Raw genomic sequence first — 16,126 nt, forward strand, 5'->3', positions numbered from 1 at the left:
CCAACATAATCAAAGATAGAAGCATCCTGGGAAATGACCCGATCTTTCAAATTTGGGGTTTTTTGGTACTTAATAATGATGATAACGATGACAGTAATAATAGTGACTATTATTTGTTTGAGCCCTGACTTCATTTGGGATGCTCTTTTTTTTATAAACATTTCTTTTTTTTTTTTTAAGATTTTTTTTGTTTTGTTTTTTAAGATTTTATTTATTTGTCAGAGAGAGAGAGGGAGAGAGAGCGAGCACAGGCAGACAGAATGGCAGGCAGAGACAGAGGGAGAAGCAGGCTCCCTGCCGAGCAAGGAGCCCGATGTGGGACTCCATCCCAGGACGCTGGGACCATGACCTGAGCCGAAGGCAGCTCCCCAACCAACGAGCCACCCAGGCGTTCCTGGGATGCTCTTTTAAGCAGTTTATAGAATTAAGATGTCCTCACCTAAAACCTGGAAAAAAGCTATTATTATTATCCTCATTTTATTGAGGAGGAAACTAAGGCACAGAAGAGTTAAGTAACCTGTACCAAGTGCCTCCCCTAGTGAGAGGCAGAGGGTGGACTAGAATGAGCAGCTTGGCTGCAAAGTGTGGACTCTTATCTACTACTGCCTTCTCTTGAGGAGCCCACAGAGCCACTGAGTCAATGACTATTTTTCTTATTTCCCTTCAGACATGGATGGTCTGACAGAACCAATGCCATCTTTAAGAACAACACTCACTCTACTTTTATTCTCACTACAGATCCTCCTTCCTTAGACCTTTTCCCCAAGTTACCTTCACATTCAACCTGTCTACTATGTTAGAAACCAATTAATATTCTTTTCAGAGTAATTCCAAGCACATATATCCAGATAGCTGACAACAATCCTGTGCTTCCTGTATATAATATGAAAAGGGCCCTTGTCTTGAAATCAAAAGATCTGCGTACAAGTTCCAGCTCAGGCATATATATCTATATGCTTTTGACCTAATAATAGTTGAAGTACTGTTACATTATTTGGAAGTTTCCCTCTGTTGAATTGCCTGCTCTCTCATCTCAGTTTAGAATTCAGAAACTCAAAATGTTGCTGAACTCACTGAAATTACGTCACTGATTACAGGCAGTGGTGAACTCTCTCTGACCCATTTAGATTCCTCGGTTCAATACCCCCCTGCCCCGACCGCACCCCACCCCGCCCCTGAGCTGGGCCAGTCTACCCTTCTGCAGAAGGCACTGAGTATGGTTTTTCATGTCCTTTCTTAACTACCTCCCCATTGTTAATAGCTCACAGTGGAATAGATCTGGATACAGATTAGGCTTACAGTTTTGTCCCAAGTCACCACAGGGTACATTATAGAAAACAGTGCTTTTAAAAGAGTATGCACACTTTATCCTTTGTGGGTCTGGGAAAGTTTGTGAATCTCTCTGAGCCTTACTTTCTTTTTCTTGGTAGTTTAAGAAATTAAGATGAGACATTTTATTTGAGAGAGCACCTTTCACACTATAGATCAGTTTATAAAAGGAACATGAATTTTAAGTATTAGAAGGCAGTTAAGTCCTGTTAGTAAGGGGGCAAGGAACATACGTGAAATGGGGGAAATTTGTGTCACTATCTTAATGCCCTCCCCTTGGGAAAATGTCTGATCAGGTCAATAGGTGCATTTGTTTTACCTGCAAATGCTATCTCCAAAGGCAATAGAAGGTGCCAAGGGCTGGGAATGAGGTCGGTCCCCCATGCCTCTTGCCACAGTCTCTCCTCTCAAGACCATGTATTTAATGAGAATAACACACCTTCAACAAAAAAGCCTGATCCCCATTTCTGTAACTTCAAAAAGGCAAAGAATGGAGCCCTTAAGAGACTGAGGTGTAATGGCATTGCCTGTTCCCAAATGAGTTATTTTTTTTCCTTTTTTCCTTTTTATTTTTATTATTTTCAAAATTCTAGCCTCTCAGTAGCTGAGGAATTTCCCAGACTTTTGCAGGAACAGTGTTGACAGGCAACTGCATTTTCCTCCTGAGTCGACTCCTATTTCTGTGAGGTCAGGACTGCCAATAGGAGCACATATGAGGGGACAGGTTGATGGAAGAGAAGGCAAAAGGTCCAATTGTCCAGGGGCCAGGGACCATGAACCTTAGTCAAAGGGAACAGAATGGAATCAGTGTACATCCTGCTGTGAGTGTTCACTATTTTTTCACCCTTTCTCCCTTAATGGATAGCCTGGAAGAAAGTATGTTCTTTCTCAGCAGAGAGCCTACAACTGCATAGTTTTAATGTATTCATGATAATATGAATATATAGATTTTCTTTTCATAATTCTCTTAAAGGTAGGTCGGAAAATTCACACATCCAGACATTAAAAAGAGAAGACATGCGATTAAATGTGGTCAGAGAAATCACTGATTGGCATAAAAGTGATTAGAATCCAGCCAATTTTCCTGATCAGTTATGCAGGAGAGAGTGACATTTCAGTCATTTAATCCCTGATGTATATCTTGGACTTTTTCCAATTGAGAGAGCTCTCTCAAATCCTTTATTTAGTTGATCCCTACAAAAATTAGGAGCAGTCAGGAGGACAGATACTACTGTCCCAATATTTACTGTGGGCAACCTAGGAACAGAGGTTGTTAAGACTTAACTCAGATTGTATCAGTAGCTATTGGCAGAGATGGGACTTAGAGACCTTTCCTTTTCTGGTCCAGGGCTCTTTTGCCCGGATCAAGCTTTCCCAAAGTGCTTCTTTGGGGCATTCACCCTAGGAAAAGTACAGTAGAAAACAGAATCTCAGGATCCTGGAAGTCTTAGCAACACTATGTACCATACCTTTCTCTTCAAAATGTATATACCTTCGAGTAGCAGAGACGGTGAAAAATCCTGCAGGATTTTGTTTACCTTATTTAACCTTGTAGTTTGCATAATATTTTACTGCATGCTATTTTTTTTTAAGCCTGAAAAGCACATGGTGGGAACCCTTGCCCAGTGCTTTATACCAGTTATAACAGTTTATAACAGTTCAGATTACTCACAATGAAGGAAGAATCATCTGCTTGCAACTCTAATAGGGAGAGATCTTTCTTTTTCAATGCAAAGAAATTTGAGCTGCATCTCCCAGAGCCAGCTTTGGGCAAAATTGTAAAGTCTATAAAATTAACCATTGTGGTAAAAAGCACAGGCTCAAGGTTCAAACCAGTTACTGGTCAAATGAGGGACTTTTCTGCCACTGATTAGTTGGCTGTACTTTGTTCAATTCCTCACCCCTTCCAACTTTAGTCCCCCCAACTGTACAGGGAAAGCAGTCATTGTACATATCTTGTAGGACTGCTGAGAAAATTAAATGAGACAGTGCATATACAATCCTTGGCATAGAGCCTAGTCAGTTTTCAAAAAGTCCTATTACTCTTCTTCCTGTGATCTTCCCTTTCAGCCAGCCTCCTGGTATCTCATTCTTTCTCCTCCTCCTTCTATTTCTCTGTGCAGTCATATAGTCCAAAAGGACTCTGCTTCCAGCTATCTCACCCAGGTGGTGTCAGGCAGAGACGGTAGAGACCAAGCAGGTGGTAGAGTGAGGATAGGTCTGAAACAATCGAGGGCCCCCAGACACAGGCAAACAATGGAAAAGGACCAAGCACTCCTGGTTGTCATTAGTGCATTTTTCTTGTATTGTTACTGTGTGGAAAAGTGGATCCAGTGATGCCAGATATTTAGATTAAAAAAAAAAATTCTTTATTTAAATTCAATTTAGTGAAAATATACTGTTTTATGACTTTCAGAGGCAGAATTTAGTGATTCATCAGCTGCATGTAACACCAAGTGCTCATTCCATCCAGTGCCCTCCTTAATGCCCATCACCCAAAATATCCCTCCCCCTGACCCACCTCCCCTCCAGCAACCCTCAGTTTGTTTCCTAGAGTTCAGTTTATGGTTTGCCTCCCTCTCAATTTTTGTCTTATTTTATTTTTCCTTCGTTCTCCTATGTTCATCTATCTTGTTTCTTAAATTCCACATGTGAGTGAAATCATATGGTATTTGTCTTTCTCTGACAGACTTCTTTTGCTTAGCTTAATACCCTCTAGTTCCATCCAGATCCTTGCAGATGACAAGATTTCATTCTTTTTGATGGCTGAGTAATATTCTAGTTTATATAGATGTACCACACCTTCTTTATCCATTTGTCTCTTGGTGGACATCTGGGCTCTTTCTGTCATTTGACTGTTGTGGAAGTTACTGCTATAAACACTGGGGTGCAGGTGCCCCTTGGAATCACTATGCTTGTATCCTTTGGATAAATACGTACTAGTGCAATTCCTGGGTCATAGGATAGCTCTATTTTTAACTTTTTGAGTAATCTCCGTACTATTTTCCAGAGTGGCTATATCTTGTATATAGCCACTTGGATTGCTTTCCCACCAACAGGATTCCCACTTACATCAACAGTGTAAGAGGGTTCCCCTTTCTCTGCATCCTCCTCAACACCTGCTGTTTTCTGAGTTGTTCATTTTAGCCATTTGGACTGGTGTGAGATAATTTAAATATCTCTTGAGATATTTAAAGAGAAACCCAAATGTCCATCTTTATAGGGGTTTCCCCCTGTGTAAATATTCTGCTACAATAATCTAGCTTTTGAACCATGAGCTAAGGAACCCTGGTCCAGAAGATTTCTGGCTTCCCACTCTGATACAGAATTAAAAAGCTACAAGTTTAGAAGGGCTTAAGAGGCCATCTGATTGAACCTTCTCCATGATGCAAAAATGCCATCTATAATATCCAGAAAAAGTGTTATCCAGCTACTCTTATATACTCCTAGTCATAAAGAACTTGGTATCTCAAAGAGAAAACATTTTACTTTTACTCTTTGTAGAAACAATTTCGTGGAATACTCATATAAACCCCACGCAGTAGATAATACGTTTTCGATTACAATTATCATGAAATTCAGGCTCAGAGAGGCTATTTTACTTTCTCTAAAGTCACAAAGCTATTAAGTATCTGTAGGTTGTGAGATAGAAGCCCAGACTGTCTAGGTTTTAAAGCCAGTACACTTAACCACTGGCTAAACAATTCTACTTGTTAAAATGCTCTGGGCTGATACTAAGCTGAAATTTGCTGCCCTGAAATGTCTACCCTTTGGTCACAGTTCTGCTCTCCTGAGACACAAATAATAAGTCTAATCCTTCTTCCACAAGACAGCCCTTCAAATATTTGAAGATGGCTCTTTTCTGCCTGCTAAACCTCTCTTCTCCAGGCTAAACACACTCATTTCTTTTTTCTGACCCTCGTAAGTTGCTAGGCACTTCATCATCCTTGCCCTGCTCCCCGAAGGGAGTTTCAATTTGTCAAAATTCCTCTTCAACCAGGATGTTTAGAAGAGAATACAGTCCCCCTATGTGGTTACATAAATGCAGGTTAAGACAGAAATAACACCTCCCCTGTTTTGACCACTTATGCTTTTATTAATGCAATCTTGGTTATATTTGATTTTTGACAACTATGTAAAAAAATAGGCAAATAAAAATGTTTCCCCAGAATCACCCCAAAGTGTATGTTGTGTCCTTTTATAAGCATTAATTGATATAGAATCAGTTTTCCCCACCCCACTCCAATTCTAAGAAAGTAGATCAATTTTTAAACCTAAATATAAGACATAATATATATCTTATTAAATATGATTTATTAGATTTAGGTAATTTTTTGGCCTATACTGATCTGTTTTGTTTTGTTTACTTTGAAAAATGTAGCAAAACAAAATTTTTTTTTGAAAAAATTCTCATATTCTAATGAATTTTTTTTAGGCACAGAATGAAGTAAAAGTTTTTTTTTTTTTTTTTTCTGTCTCTGCTGCTCTAATACTGCTCCCCAGATTTTATACTTTCCTCAAAACAAAACAAAAATACTTCACACCCATATCTGTTTTAATGGGATCTTCTTATAAATATTCCTGTTTTGATTATTTTTTTGGCTAATTTGTAATGAAGTTTCAAAAAATGAAAAGAAAAATAATCTTCTCCTGTCTGTTTAACATGTATATATGTGGGTATGTATAGGTGCGTGTGTGTGTGTGTGTGTGTGTAAAATAATACATACCATTATTATATGTAAATTTTATACAGTAGCAAAGTTCAAAAATATCTGGATTAAAAATAATGGAATAAATGCATGCACTTCATTCTTTGTAATCCCAGTATTTCTGAAATTTGGTATCTGATATGTTTACTATCCCTCTCAGCTTTCTCTCATTCCAGAGATTAGCCAAATATTCAGTAGACTTGGGCTAATACCTTAATGACTAGACACTACTCTCCATCATTCTTTAGTCAGGAATTGGTAAACTGCAACCTCGGGCTAAACTCTGTCCTTGATTGTTTTTTTGGTAAACAGAGTTTTATTAGAATGTAGCCACTCCATCTGTGACTGTCTTGTGTATGACTGTTTTTATGCTACAATAGTTGGTTTAAGTAGTGGTGACAAAGGCCAAAAGATCTGCAAAACTGAAAGTATCTACTGTCTGATCCTTTATAGAAAAAGTTTCCCAACTTCTGTTTTCACGGTTGGTTAGCAATCCATCCGTTCTATTATACAGGAACTAAAACTGGCATACTCCTATCCCTGTGTTAAATGTTACTGAAAGCAAAAGCAAAAAAAAATCATTTAGTTATTTGCTTCAGGAAGTATTTGCTTCTACAGGATAAAGCTTACATTTCAAGACGCACATCAAGAGTCTCACCTCCTGGTGCCCATCCATCTAAAGCTATTATTCCATAAACTGTGCCCAGTCCTACTCAGATTCTCGTCTTGCAAGAACAACTTTAAAAATCACTCAGCTCAGGCCACAAAATCCTACATATATATCATCCATAACTTCCCCTTTTGAGGTAGTGCTAAGACTGTGTCAAGTTATATTCTCCTTTTCTGCAATAAGTCTAATAAACTTGGATTTGGCTGAACAGATATTTCTTGTCACCCTTTAAGGGAGGGGAGAGTGGACATTACAAAGCCTCCAAACTAGTATCACCCCTCCTGTATTCTCTTATTTTGATTAATGTAAACACCAAGAGCATTCCTATGAGGTACAATTAACCACATTTTACATTTGGGAAAATGGACCCACAGAAGCTGAAGCTACTTAGATTTGGATGGCATGCCCTGAGTCATAGATCAAGAGGAATAACTAGTAAAGAGAACCCTCTGGCAGGGTTTGCCAGCAAGTCCCAAGTCTGTTCTAGGACCTGAACTGAACTGAAATTTAACATTTACCTGCTCTAGGCCTCAGTGTCCTCATCCTTACAAGCAAAGGGCTGGCCTATTTCATCTATACAGTTTCTTTAAATTATGCATCCATTGAAAGTATGATTTTTTAGTAGTTAGAAAATCAGTTTGTCCACACTAATCTCTTTCAGCTAGACTCCTCAACCAAAAGTCATCTGAGATCAACTATATTGAAGACTGAGTTGACTTCTACAGCTTGGTTGCTCTAATAACGACAACAAAAATGTGCAAATGATTCTATTTTCATAACAAACATATTTGCATTTATTTCATGCTGTTAGCAACTTAACATGTAATCATGCCTCCTCTAAGAAAAGAAGTAATACTTCTTCTGTGATTGCATTAAACACGCTGTGTTATATCTTTCTACTAATCTATCATCTATTATGACTGCCTATTTTGAGAGCTGGCATAACAATTATCATAAGTGATAGCATTATATTCTGAAAACAAAGAATGTGATGGTACAATTTATCTTGCTACTTTGCCTGACTTAATGGCATTTAGGGTTTCCTATTCCAAGCCAGATTTTTTTCACATCATAAATATTTCATCTTTTAATTTATTATTGATTTAGTTTGATAGTAAATAACTCCATGAATGCTGAGGTTGGAAATCTGTTGTAAAAATTGTTAAGCATATTCTCTTCTGTCCGTCTGTGGAATTTGATCACACTGAAATACAACAGTGAATGTACCTGAAGAAAATGGATTTGGGATTTTTAATTTATCTGATACAGTTAATTAACTGGTCAATTAAAAACAAAAGGGCAATTAGTGCTGAGCACATTTGTTCTGATGATGAACACACAATCTGATAATGGATCTTGATCTCTGCTACAAAATTCTTTAATGTCAGAGCAGTGTTGCTGTAAGTAGAGAAAGAATAAAGCCCATTAGGACTAATGCACTTTCAACAATGGTTTTCTTTCATACTAAAGCAACATAAGTGAGACTCGATTAGAGAGAGAAGTTGGCCAATATTTTAAGTAATATTCCTGCATGGGCCATTCTATTACCCTGTATTTAGAGCCATACCAATCACCAAGCCATTCAGTAGTATCAGGACTTTGTTTTTCTATCAAAGTGAGAAAATCATTTCAGATAGTACAGAAGGGGTAAGGAACAGTTATAATTTGTAATTGACTTGAGAATTTCTATAGAGAGTGTATTAATGAACATAATTCTCCATCACCAGACCGGTATGACTTACATTATCTTTACTATTGAAGAGAATCAGATTGAGAGTTGGACAAGAATAACTTCCCATATTTTCCTTCTGTCCTTCAGTGTGATATGTTAAGTCATCTTAAGCACTCTCTGAAGCTCCAGGGTATGGTAGGTGAATACCTGATAGAATCCTATATGAGCCCCTTTCAAAGGCTTATTGGAGAGCTACACATGCACACTCATCCTGACTTTAAAAAAAAAAAAAACTTATTTATTTTAGAGGTCAGGGCACAGAGGAAGAGAATTTTTAAGCAGATACCCCACTAAGTGCAGAGCCTGATGCAGGGCTTAATCCCACCACCCATGAGATCATGATCTGAGTTGAAACCAAGAGTCAGATGCCTAACTAACTGAATCCCCTGGGGTTCCTTCACCCTACTTTTTTTTTTTTTTTTTTAAAGCTGCTGTCCCTAGTTCCCAATGCAAAGAGAAGTTGGAAACCTCTTTTTTTAAAAGGAAAAGAATCTTTCTCTTTTGATAAATCCTATTGTCTCCCATATCTGCTGGAATGCCACAGTTGAACATGACAACATCCCCTACCCCCCCAATTTCTGATTGCAGTTTAGCCAATACTTGGCTTTCCTAATTAATTCCTGGTTTACTGGCAATTATATGCAATTCATAGACTGGTGAACGGTTTTATAGCTAAGAGTGGATTGAGTAATGGCTTTCCAATTCTAAAAAAGCAGTCATTCTGAACCATTCAAAGAAACTGTTAGTGTTGTCTGAGTTAAGAATACTTAATGTTGGGTGTGACCTCACAGTCACAGCAATTGTTTCTGATTCTTCTCTTACCTGCTTTTTAGGTTCAGATGCTTGTCAACAACACATAGTACAAAGAGGTCAGTTTAAGGCAGGACACTCACTGGCTGAAGCTACTTCAAAATACAGGACCCATTTTTTTCTGCTAAACAGATTATATTTTTGCTGAGTGTACATACATAGGGTTAAAAAAGTGTAGTACCACAATCCTTTACCTGAAATCTTTATAGCCAAATATATTTTAGAGCTTACAATGTATTAGAGTAAGGTTGAGCAGAAAAACGTGCAGAAACTAAATTTGTAATGGGCAAGATAATATATATTTTCTTGAGGATCATTTTGGTCTCATATGTTTTAACTATTCAACTCTGCCTTTGTTTGTAGCACAAAAATAGCCATATACAGTACATAAGTAAACAGGCATGTTGGGTTCCAGGAAAACTTTATTTACAAAAACAGACAGGAAGCCAAATTTTGTCATCATTCTGTAGTTTGCTGATCCCTATTTTAGCATTTAGAAGGACACTGTGGGGTGCCTGGGTGGCTCAGTTGGTTAAGCAACTGCTTTTGGCTCAGGTTATGATCCTGCAGTCTCAGGATCAAGTCCTGCATTGGGCTTCCTGCTCAACGGGGAGTCTGCTTTTCCCTCTGACCTCTTCCCTCTCATCCTCTCTTTATCATTCTCTCTCTGTCTCAAGTAAATAAGTAAAATTAAAAATAAATAAAGGACACTGTGGCATAATTTTATATGTATTTAGACAATACCTCCAGTGAGCAACAGCTCTGTCAACCATTTCTGATTCAGCAGCAAAACATGTAAATACTCATAATAAATTGAATAAAACAGACTGAACAACCTCACATTAACTCAGGACAGGTTTTACCACCCAGTGAATTTTCCCATCCAACTTACAAAGATATTTTAACTTTCAGAGATTTAAAAAATACATATTTTGGAATTACAAGAAATGAATTGTGAACTTACGCATATTCTTTTGTTGAAGTGTGAAATTAATACTTATGCATTGAGAAAGTCCATGAGAGCAAAAGAAAGTATACACAGCCTAGAGAGGACAAAGTGTGTTCAGTACAAATACAATAGTGATCTTAGCAATTGGGTCATGAACCAAGACTCCCATTTTTCCAGGTCAAAATGATATTTAAGATTACATGGCCAAATAAACCTCACCTAAAATGAAATGCTGGTGATGCATTTATGAAACTTTTTTAGAGCTCTGGAAATTCTTTTAAGTTTATATATTGGCCTCCTTTATTTTGCCTCAAATGATCTTTAGGGTTCTAGGAACCTAGAAATAATGCCTGTGGTTATTTTGTGTGTCAGTGACAAGCATAAATTTTACCTACTGAATATTTCTAGGCTATTTGGCTGTGAGTAAATAACCAGAACCTTCTAATTCAGATGGCTTTCATTGAGTCAGAGTACTCTCTTTCCTCATGTAATTTAAACTCTTAAAAATGGAACTTGTACAAATGACAACCAATGTATAAATAATAGCTATTAATCTATCTTTATAGAGTTTTGCCATATAAAATATTTCCTAGACTTTTGCTCAATACAGGATGGTAAAGAGAAATATTTGCTATGAAGTTATATGCTGGGTTGAATAAAACAATTTTAGAATATTAGAGCTGGAACAAACATAAAGGTAATCTCTAGGTTAAACCCCTCCATTTCCATAAGGGGAAAATGGCAGTCAGTGTGATTATAAATGAATCACTCAACATTACTAAGCTGATTAAGTGAAAGAGACAATAGTAGAAGCAATGTCTCTAGGTTCCGAGCTTAGTCTTTTTCTTAGTGGTACTAGATTGTTTGGCTATCAAATACAAACCAAGCACAAATTATGGAATAACTGTGAGCTCTACATTACATACCATACCAAGTATTATTAGCAAGTATGACATATGGTGTTATCTTCAAGGTAAGGGATGAAAATTCTGGCAATGCAATGGAAACTTTGATAAATACAAGTCTCGGGGATTATCAGTTTGTTCTGGTGTCTTTGAGAAACACTTCATATAAATTCAGGGTGAAGAATGAAGGTACTATTCAAATGATTTTGGTTGCAAGAGATAAACATACAACACAAACTGGATTAGGCAAAAATTTCATTTTATTGGTTCACATCTGGAAATTCCAGGGATGTAAGCATGACAGATGGTTTCATAACTTCATGGTATCAGGTATGATTATAGGTTTTTTGAATGGCAAAACAAAACACAATAATACTCAGATATATAAAACTGTAATGGATGAAGCAGAACTCTTGTTTCTTACAGACTGAGATGAGACAAGAGCCTTGCAGGGGAGTGTACCAAGGGACAGGATAAAAGCCAGCTGGGAGAGTAGGAAGCAACTCATGGATATCAGGTGGGGTGGAATGGGGTTAGCTAGATTTTGTGGGCTTCTGTGTCATTGCATGTTTTGAATAATTATACCAGCCCAAGGAAGAAGGAACCATTCCTGAGTGTTAGGTATCCAGACCCTGCTAGAAATTGGGTTTGTGTGCACTATAACCCAGGAGTATTGGATCCTATAAAAGAAATAGTTGGGGTGAAGACTTAGTAAACTGTCTTCCAAGGGGAATTGAGAGTTTTTAACCACATTTACAAAATTGGGTTAAGACAGCCCTTCTGAAATATTATATTATATTGCATCAACAAATTTTTATGTTAGCAACTTAATCATCTTTTTTTTTAAAGATTTTATTTATTTATTTGACACAGAGAGAGAGAGCGAGCGAGAGAGAGAGATCACAAGTAGACAGAGCAGCAGGCAGAGAGAGAAGGAGAAGCAGGCTCCCTGCCGAGCAGAAAGCCCTATGTGGGGCTCAATCCCAGACCCTGGGATCATGACCCGAGCCGAAGGAAGAGTCTTAACCTACTGAGCCACCCAGGCGCCCCTGCAACTTAATCATCTTAATGATATTGACAGAGGTCATGGTTTTGATTGTGATTGGTTTGGCTTATGTGCTATTCCTTTTATAAAACACTGTAGTGAGGTAAATGGATTTCTGATTGACAAAACCCTGGTTACATCCTCATCTCTGAAGCTGGAAGGTGGAGGCAATCCCACTCCAGTAATATGGACTGAGTGTGTTTAGGGAAGTGGTTCCTCAAAAGAAAGTCTCAGAGCTTTAATTGAAAGAAGGGGAAAAAATTGCTGCGTTGGAGAAATAACCAATGTCCATCAAATAAGTGGGTCATATAATTGATCTTGTATACTAGAACATTTTTGGAGGAGGAAAGGGTACTATTCTGAGTTGTGCTTTGACATTTCAATAAACAGAAACTGTCAGGGAAAAATAGAGATGTATTGTCATGTTACCATTGCATTGCTTTTAAAGGAGAGGTAGGCTCAGGTGGGGAATTCTGTGCAAGTCAAAGAGCATCCATATGGAGATAATGTATGATACATATGCAAAGTAAATAGGGAGTAGATACTTAAGCCTATACTGGAGGTGTTTACGAAGTAATGTAGCTGGAAAAGAAGAGTTAGAAATTCATTATATATGTTCTTGAATACAATTCCAAAAACTTTAGATGATTATACAATAGAGAATCATCAAAGATTTGAGAATGCTGGCATAATCGAACCAAATCTTTGTTTTAGAAAGATAATTTTGTGTGTAATAGTAATATGCATGGAAAAGACAAGAGATTACAGGAAGGAAAATTATTCACAGATCACATTATCTTTATCTTAGATTCCACTACTCTAGATCAAAACCATCATTATCCCTTTCTTAGACTGCAAAAGTAACCTCTTAATTTATTTCAGTCTATCCCTTCCTTTCTCCACATCAGCCAGAGTGATGTTTGTAAGATGTAAATTAAATTGATTCGGTCCTGCTTAAAACCCTAAATTATAATTTGAAAGTATGATACCCATACTTGTTTACATGGCTTACAGGCCTTGCATATTTGAGCCTCTTTCTCCTTTTCCAAACTTGTCTTGTGCCATTGTCCTTCTGATGTCATGAAACTGGTTCTTTTTTAGGTCTTTGAAAATGCACCCTTAGTCCTGCCTCAGGACCATGTCCTACTTTTTCCCTTTTGCTTAGACTGCTAGTCTCATTCCTCATTCTTAACCCATCTTAATCACCACAGCCCTACATCCCCATACCTTGTACACCCACTCTTGGACTGGCTAAGAGCTACCTGTCCTTCAAGTTTCAGCTCAGGAATGCTACTTGAACCTCATCCCATACATCCAGATTTCATTTTTCAGTTCAAAACATTTACCATACTTACCACACATAAACATTCAATAATGTATATATCTGTGTTTGATTTTGTTGTTTTGTTAAATGTTTGTACCTCTCATAAGACGGTGGAACTGAATATTATTTTCCTTTGGATTTTTTTATTCCTTGATTAAATTTGAAAGCATTTAACTTAGATTTCACAAAAACTTAAAGTGGAATATAGACAGTTTTTTACTTTAGTTGAAGTAATTAGCAACAGAAAGAAAAGAAAGGGTTTTAAAATTTAAAAACATATCAGGAAACGTTCAAAATGTCATTATCTGCTAGCATCACAATAGTGTTCACATATTTCCAAAAATATTTGAAGTTACAAGAAATATATATATGTAAGTTAAAAATTCCCAAAGGGTCCTATCATTTCTATGTAATCATTTTATCAAATGTAACCTAGTTGCATCTATTTTGAACTTATTCCACATATATATTTTTGAGATCATGAGTTTTAAGAGTCTCCTTATTAGATTTCTCTTTTGAATTAAAAATCACAAAACACTTCACCTTAATTTCATTTATCACTGGATAGCTTAACTGTCAAAATAATTTAGAGAAAATTATGATGTAACACCATAGGAAATGCATGTGTCATATTTGAAAGACAATACTTCCAGAAATTCATTTCTTGCATGTTTTGTAGTACAATATTAGTTCTAGTTCTCATAATGTTAGGAAAGGTCCTGTTTCTTAATGAATATATTCTCAAAAATAGTAATAAAAAAAAACTTAGAAAAGTCCATGAAATTTGTAAAATCACTGTTAATACATATAAGATAGAGTAATATTTTATCCTATTTCTAATGGGATAGAATAAAAAGTAAGGGAAACAACAGCATTACAGGAGTCCGTTGAATGTTTTTAGTCCTTATTAACATTTCAAAAGCAATTAAACTCAAAATTCTAATAGTGAAAGTTTTAATCTACATAATACATTCATTCAATTGAATTGCATCCCACCCCATTATCTACTACATCAAATCTCATAGCAAATAACATGTATATCAAAGGTATGAACTGAAATTATGGAAATATGAGTTGAAATTGTAGAAACTTTGCAAAACATACATATACATAAAAGGTAGACATTTAGATTGCTTTATTTTGAATAATAATATATTCATAATAGATTAAATAATGTCCAATAATGCATATACATTTTAAGTACTCATATTTGTATATTTTTCATTTCATGACAATTTTGTTTTTTTCAGACTCTTGACATACTGACTAGAAGATAGACATTTTTTTTTCCTGCTGATTGTATGGGAGAAATTTTGACCTCAGAAAGTGGAAATGAGGTTGCTATGGAAACTGATAATTCTGCTGCCACTCATAAATACTTGTGCAGGTAATGTATCCTATTATTATGAATTTTGATTGATAATCTATTGGCATTTTACTTTTTTTCATATGTGAAACAACTTTCAAATGCTTAATGCTTATATTATTTGAATTACTAAGTGATAAACAAACATGTTAAGGTAATTTCTATGGCTAATATAGGATCCTTAAAAAATATATCAAGCCCTATTTTTAAACAGAACTAATATTTTAGTTATAAATTGTCACATATGAAATTTTTATTGTGGAAGGATGCAATTAAATGATTTTTGCATCAATAAACAATGAAGAATAGTTATTTTTTAATTTCCTGTGTATTGAAGTCATTGCAGATTAAGGTTGAAATATCTATTTTCTCTCAAATTTAAAATCTGGTATAAAACTATATTGAAATAGAAGAAAATGCAATAAAGAATGTTATATCAAAACTAGAAATAACCTTTGAAATTGTTCTTCTCATTTCAATGATATGAATTCTTCTACTCATCTATATCTGTTAATATTGCTGTGTCAGTTAGCTTTTGCTGTGTAACAAACCATCCCAAATCTAAGTAGATTAAAGTAAGTAATAACCATGTATTTAGTTGACAAGTCTGAAATTTGGCAACTTAAGATAGTCTCACTCAGGGCTGTTCTTTTAGTTTTGGCTCGGGTGAATAACATCTGTGGTCAGCACGTAGGTCATCTGGTACTAGGCTGGTGGAGGATATTCATAGCTGAGACAACTAGGCTGCATTGACCTTGGTTCAGGTAACTCATCCTCTGTGTCTCTGGGCTTTTTCACATAGTGACTGCTTAGAGTGCCTGGAGAAATCAGGAGCATGCGAAATACCATGATGTTGAGATTTGCAACTGGCACAGTGTTATTTCTGCTACATTCTTTTAACCACTCTAAGTCACAAGACCAGTCCAGATTCAAGGGGTTTAGAAATGTACTTCATCTCTTGATGGAAAAGCTGCAAAGCTATAATATAAAGGGGCACAGAAATAAAAAAGGGAGTAATATTGGCCATTTCTTCTAAATCACCAGCCCTGGTCTGTTAAGATCATAGAGTTCTTTTCTTAATTGTCAAGTTTATATATTTGAGTTGTCACAGAGTTTGGACATCAGCTAGACTATCTCACTGTCAGAGCAGCCCTTCTACCATGCCATGCTGCTTCCCACCAACTGTCTAATAATGGGTACTTTTGAAGTTCATATATTTGTTTAAAAAAAAAAAGGCAGTAATATACTGGAAGAACACAGAAACTAACATAGTAATTTACAAGCCAG

At 36.4% G+C, this 16,126-nt stretch overlaps 1 protein-coding gene across 1 annotated transcript in view; it reads left to right on the top strand.

The window, feature by feature from the left end:
* The window catches only part of LOC132011506 (contactin-6-like), a 302,333-nt gene that overhangs the window by 48,568 nt on the left and 237,639 nt on the right, over positions 1–16,126 (top strand). The window contains 1 exon segment of the mRNA XM_059390186.1: positions 14,724–14,860. Within this exon segment, the coding sequence (XP_059246169.1) occupies positions 14,806–14,860 (55 nt within the window). The 5' untranslated portion in view covers positions 14,724–14,805.

This window comes from Mustela nigripes, chromosome 2 (assembly GCF_022355385.1).
Source record: "Mustela nigripes isolate SB6536 chromosome 2, MUSNIG.SB6536, whole genome shotgun sequence".
Lineage (NCBI taxonomy): Eukaryota > Metazoa > Chordata > Mammalia > Carnivora > Mustelidae > Mustela > Mustela nigripes.